The 6,223-nt window shown below is 33.8% G+C and overlaps 1 protein-coding gene across 1 annotated transcript; it reads right to left on the minus strand.

Moving 5' to 3' along the window:
- Nucleotides 1–294: 294 nt before the first annotated feature.
- LOC107731412 (ribonuclease inhibitor-like) lies at nucleotides 295–4,732 on the minus strand (the record flags this gene model as incomplete). The annotated part of the gene is made up of 6 exons (XM_016542514.1): nucleotides 295–460; nucleotides 2,085–2,258; nucleotides 2,804–2,916; nucleotides 3,047–3,077; nucleotides 4,267–4,431; nucleotides 4,559–4,732. Coding segments are annotated over 6 exons (823 nt in total), but the record flags the coding sequence as incomplete, so codon positions are not given.
- Between the last annotated feature and the right edge of the window lie 1,491 nt (nucleotides 4,733–6,223).

Below are 6,223 nucleotides of genomic sequence, written 5' to 3' on the forward strand. Positions count from 1 at the left end.
CTGATGGTGACTTTTCTTGTTCTGTTGATTTCACAGGATCCTCCTGAGCTTTAGACCGAGTAAACAATCCACTAATGTAGTTCCAGAGCGATTGTTCTTTCTCCAGACTGTAAGGAGGAATCAGAAGAGAACAACAGTGTTGAGTGGAACAAGTTGAAAATTAGTAACTAATTTTAATTAGTACAAAGTAGACAGTAACAAAATATTTGTTTGTTTCAAATATAATACATTTCAAAGAAATTACATGATGTTTTTCTGTTGGTGTTAGCATGACTGCGACAGAAGGATGTTTTCTCACCTCAGTTTACAGTTTGAGTCTCGTAGCACATCACTGAGCTGCTGCTTGGAGTCTCCTATTTTATTGTTACTCAGATCAAGCTCTTTTAAAAACACCAGTGCTTTTGTTTCAGCCAAAGACTGAGCCAAACAAGCAACATCTGTAATGCCACAGTCATTTAGACTAGAAAGAGAAAGACAAGCAGACAGAGGAAGAAAATTATTTCCCCTTTAACCCAGAGTGTGATATTAACCCAGAGGGCACAGTCATGTTTGTCATTTCTTAGCATCATTTTGTACAAGGCAAAATCACAGTCACTTCAATGGGAAACCATGTGATGAGGAGTTTCACCTAATGGATTTCCAGTGGCAATTCCCATTAATTATTTAAACTATGGTGGCCCGCCATAGTCTAATTTGTCCCACCATAGTTTGATAATGAACCAAACATATTTGAAAGTTCTCATTAACATAAACTTGGACTGTTGCTTCAGTCAACCACTGTGAGTGAAGGAGACAGACTGAATGAATCTGCAGTTCACTCTCTGACAGTAGATGGTACTCAAGAAACCACGTAAACAAAGCAGACTGCACTACTTTCTGTTCCTGACATGCACCTTTCACAGAGAAGAAAGTCAAAAATATGTACATGTTTTCAGGCAGCCATTCAGATTTTTGTATTCGTTTTGGTGTTTATCAAACAACACTAAATACTTAAAGACTTGGTATTTATTTTCAAAAAATAATTTTTATTAAAACAGTTTTTCATTTTAATCTGGACTAAAACATGCCAGAAAATATATCTTTAAAAAGGTTCTGTATTATATTATTGAACTTTATAGCTGTGTTCTTTTGCACTTGAATCGGTTTGAAACATTTGATTAATTTTACCATTTTGTGTACTGTTTTATTGTATTTTCAAAAGCGCTGCTATGTTTAAACTTCTTTTTGTTATATAAATTGTATATTATTATTTATATTATTGTTATTTATATGGCCAAAAACCCTTGGCCAACAAAACTCTTAACAGATCCAGCTTCTTCATTTTCCCTGAAAGAGCACCAGACTGATGCATTTACTTTTAAAATGTTCAATTTATTTCCCTGACATGATGACTTTTGTATTGAGTTCAGATCTGACAGAGAAATTCACAGTACTGACCAACAGAAGTTGCCTGATGTTTTAAAATATAAATGAAGGAAACAGGGCAGTTTAAAAATAAAAAAAGTCTACATAATAAAGAAAAATAAAAGCACAATCGAAGTGTCAGAGAAAGAAGATTCTGCAGGAACACATTCACTCTTCAGCAACTTATAAATGTTATTTTCTGTTAATGTTATAATATCATTACAGTTACTCTTATCACAAACATCATTTCTTGCATTAAACTAATTGCCTTTTTTGCACTCCATTGCTTACACTCTGGTTTGAGGCGCATGTACTTTGGGCAGCTTGGCTGATAATGTTACCCTGCTGTTGTTCACTCTGTGGCCTCTGCCATCTTTTAAAAAGTATCTTGAAGTTACAAATTTTTTTCATGACTGTTAATGATGTTCCTGTTACTGAGGTTCTTTGTGCCACACTGCACATTTAAAGCTAATCGGTAATGAAATTATCACCTGCCATGTGTTTGGTACCTGGCAGGTGTTTATAACAGACCCTGCTTTCATCAGTTCATAAAACACAACAGAAATTATTTTCCACAAATATAATGTGAACTCAGACACTTTGTGAGACATTGAGTAAAAGTGTTATAGTTAAATTGCAATGTTGAAATGATTTTAAGCATTTTTAAGCATGTTCCTCACCTCAATCTGTCCAGTTTACAGTATGAATCCTTCAGTACGTCAGATAAGTGATTCACTCCTGTGTTTTCTATTTTATTCTGACTGAGGTCCAGTTCTCTCAGGTGTGATGGGTTTAAACACAGAGCTGAAGTCAGGATGAGACACTGTTTCTCTGTAATACTGCATCCACACAGACTGAAGACAGAAAGAGAAAAAGCAATGAATCAGATCCATGTTAAGTTTATGTGTGAGTTAAATGCATCATACTGTAACTAAATGTCATATAGCACACTAATACACCAGCAGAAGCATGAAAAATATATTATAGAACCATAAACCAATTCCTAGCCAGGATTTGAGGATATTAGATTCAACCCAAGTTTAGACAATCATCACTCAGTCAAAACAAATGCTTTTTATATAGGATAGAAAATGATCAATTTTACAAACATTTACAAACTTCTGAAAAAATAAATAAATCTATTGTCATGCAAGTTTTTGTCCAATTAATTCGGTCTCATTTTGCAGCAAAGTTTTGTCAGATTTCAGCATATAAAACTTTCTGCTGATAGAAATACTGAACCATCAGTCCATTAGCTCATAGTACTTTAGAATCTTTCTTTAGAAGGGGAAACACCAGAATATTCAGTGCTATTCATTTTGTAACTTGTGCCCTGTTGTCTTAATAAATAGTACATTTAAATCACACTGTAATTGCTGTACAGAGTAATGATACTAACTGTAGTTTTTCCAGCTTGCATCGTGAACTGCCCAACAGAACACCAAGGTTTTCAACTCCAGAGTCTCCTAGTTGATTCACACTGATGTTCAGCTCTCTCAGGTGTGATGTGTTTGATTTCAGAGCTGAAGTCAGGAAGACACACTGTTTCTCTGTAATACTGCATTCACACAAACTGAAGACAAGAGAAAAGACCATGTTAAGTTCACATGTGAGTTAAATGCATCATGAATAAACACCATACTGTCACTGATACACCACCAAAAACCTGGAAACTTAATTATAGAACCATAAAACAGACATAGACAGAATACAATAAATATAGACAATAGACAGAAGCATAACTGATTTGAGGATACTAGTTACAACCCAAGTCTGGAGCACCTTCACACTTGCACATAAAAAGTTTGTGAATTATAAATGTAGATTAATATCACTGAAAAAGATAACATTTAAATTGCCTGTTTTCACATTGCTAATTTGAGAAAATCAAGAAAATTTTGTTAATGAGAATCACAATTTTAAGTAATTTTTAGAGTCTAGTTTACATCACAAAATACACATTTTGCTTAATAAAAACTGATTTAGTGAAAAGTACCATTAGTCCTGTAAAAACCATGTAACTGTCAGAATAATCTACTGTCATTCATGTTACGTTCATTTTTTTAAGTCTGGTTTTACTTCTATCTCTTTTTGCAGAAAAGGTTTGACAGACTTCAGCATATGAAAATTTTATAGCCACAAAGTTTCAAATGCTTCCAAGTTTTTTTTTTTTTTTTTACTGACACACATATTACTGAATCATCAGTCCATTAGCTCATAATATAATAAACTTTAATCACACTGTAACTGCTGTACAGTATAATATTACTAACGCTAGTTTCTCCAGCTTGCATTGTGAGTTCATCAGTAGATCACTGAGGTTTGCCATGACTCTCGATTGTCCTATTTCATTCCCACTCAGGTCAAGCTCTCTCAGGTGTGATGGGTTTGATCTCAGAGCTGAAGTCAGAGCTGAACAATCATCAGCTTTTATAGCACAGTACCTTAACCTGCATTCAGAGAAATGAGACAAATATATATATTTTTTCATTCTGTTTCATTAATATACCAAAACACTAAATTGTTTGTTGTACGTGAATGTTCCTCACCTCAATCTCTCCAGTTTAAAGCATGGATCCTTCAGTACATCATAAAATGTATTCACTCTTGAGTGGCGAAGTACATTCCTACTGAGGTCCAGTTCTCTCAGGTATGATGGGTTTGATTTCAGAGCTGAGGTCAGGAACCCACACTGTTTCTCTTTAATAAACAAAAAATTATTTAAGTTTTAATTTTACCTAGAGATAATACCACTGTTATGAGAGAAAAAAAAAATATCTTAACAGTTTTTTTCACCTCTGGAAGCTTCCAGATTCAATAAATATATAATGTTAAGTGTAGGTGATGTTGAAATGTACTCACTTTAATATCTTTAGCTTAGATTTCTTCAGTCCCTTACAGATCTCTTTGACTCCTGAGTCCAGCAGACGGCTGTTGTTCAGGTTCATCTCTTTCAGGATGGTTTTGGAGGAGAGAACAGTAGCTAGAACTGAACAGCTTTTCTCTGTCAGCTCACAATTATTCAGCCTGAACACAAAAACAGCATTATTTATTATTCAGATCATATTCAACACACATCAGATAAGCAGCTCTTCATATCTGCTCACATGTGACTGACAGTACTTTATACTGAACAAAACAAAAGCTGACTCACTTCATTTTCTCATGTTTGCTATGAGAGTCCATCAAAAGAGCAGAGAGTTTCTCTCCATCCAGGTCTCCTAATTTATCTTCACTCAGATCTAGTTCCGTTAGTACTAATGGATTTGTACCAAGAACTTGACTCAGATAGTCACACGTTTCCTGTGCAGCTGAACTTGTCAAAAACCTACAGGAAGCAGAACATTTAGAACATTTAAATTAGATAATCTTGTTAGAATTTTATGCCTTTTGCAGCTCCGATCCTCCTTATGGGTCCAGTGTAGTACTAAAGTATAGTAAAGAGTAGAATGTGTTAGTCATAATTGTGATAAATATGACCAGTTTTGCTGAATAGCAATTCAGTACATTCCTCTTCATGTCAGTCTAATTCTGCATTTGCTTTATTTGTCACATTTAACTAGTTGCACACATCTGAATATGTCTTTGGCTTATTTCGAAATACTAATGCATTAATAGAACCTGCTTCATTTGAGTTTCATACAATAGCTAAACTTTAAACACAAAGTTAATTGTTTAAAAAAAAAAAAAAGTTTCCATAGCCATCTTATTTTTTTTTTTTCAATTAATCTAATCAAATGGACATTTCTAAATGTATATTATCATGCAGAAATGTAGATGAATAAAAAATACACACTTCAGTTTCTTCAAGCTACATTGTGGATTTCTCAACAGAACACAGATCATCTTGATTCCAGTGTTTCCTAATTTATTTCCACTCAGATCCAGCTCTATCAGGTTTGAAGGATTTGAAATAAACACTGAAGTCAGAGCAGCAAAACCTTTTTCTGTAATACTGTTATTATTTAGCCTGCAGAGAAAGAAAACAAAGACAGGAAAAATTATTTGGAATATTTTAGCCACACCACACAACTTCATTAACAGAAAGGGTTTTAAAGCCAAAGACATTGGGACTCTCTTCTGACACAACATGCATTTCAAAGCCACAGCAAACCTAGTCTAATATAAGTAAAAACTTCTTAAGCAATTAAGTAAATAAGTAAACAATCTGTGATGAAAGCAAAATCAAATTACAAGCAATAAGACAAATAAACACACCAGAACAAAGACGCAAATTAGTTGTTTTTTTATGTAGCCTATTATTCAAGTACAAAATACTACAAAAAATGGCGTCATTAAATATGAAATAAAATAAAACTGTGGGGACTGCATAAATTAAATATGCTACAAAAGTTTTTCAGTCAAGAGCAGCAGGTATATTAGGTTGCTTTCACTTTAATACTGAATGCACTTTTAATAAAATAATAGATTTTATTTATTGATACACATCTGATTTTCTCCAAACTGTTTACGCTCACTTTAGACATATCTGACTGTGTTTACCTGAATACACACATTTTGATACATAATGTGTAATATGTAAATATAGTGTATTGTTGTATTGTACATGCTTTAGGGGTGTGCGCACACAGGGCCACCTGAAAGCTTGTGAATAGAGAATGCAGTTCTCTAGCACAGTTTATTGTGCTTTTAATAACTTAACAAGCATGTTACAATCTTCATTTTCTCATTCAGCATTATTCTTTTTAGCTTTAACATGTCAATAAATACAAAGCTCTGTCATGAAACTACAAGGCGCATGGCACTCAATCTAATATAATCACATCATTATTCACATGGCGCAGCTGATTGGTTTCTT

This window comes from Sinocyclocheilus rhinocerous, unplaced genomic scaffold (assembly GCF_001515625.1).
Source record: "Sinocyclocheilus rhinocerous isolate Xijiao unplaced genomic scaffold, SAMN03320098_v1.1 scaffold8092, whole genome shotgun sequence".
Taxonomy (NCBI): domain Eukaryota; kingdom Metazoa; phylum Chordata; class Actinopteri; order Cypriniformes; family Cyprinidae; genus Sinocyclocheilus; species Sinocyclocheilus rhinocerous.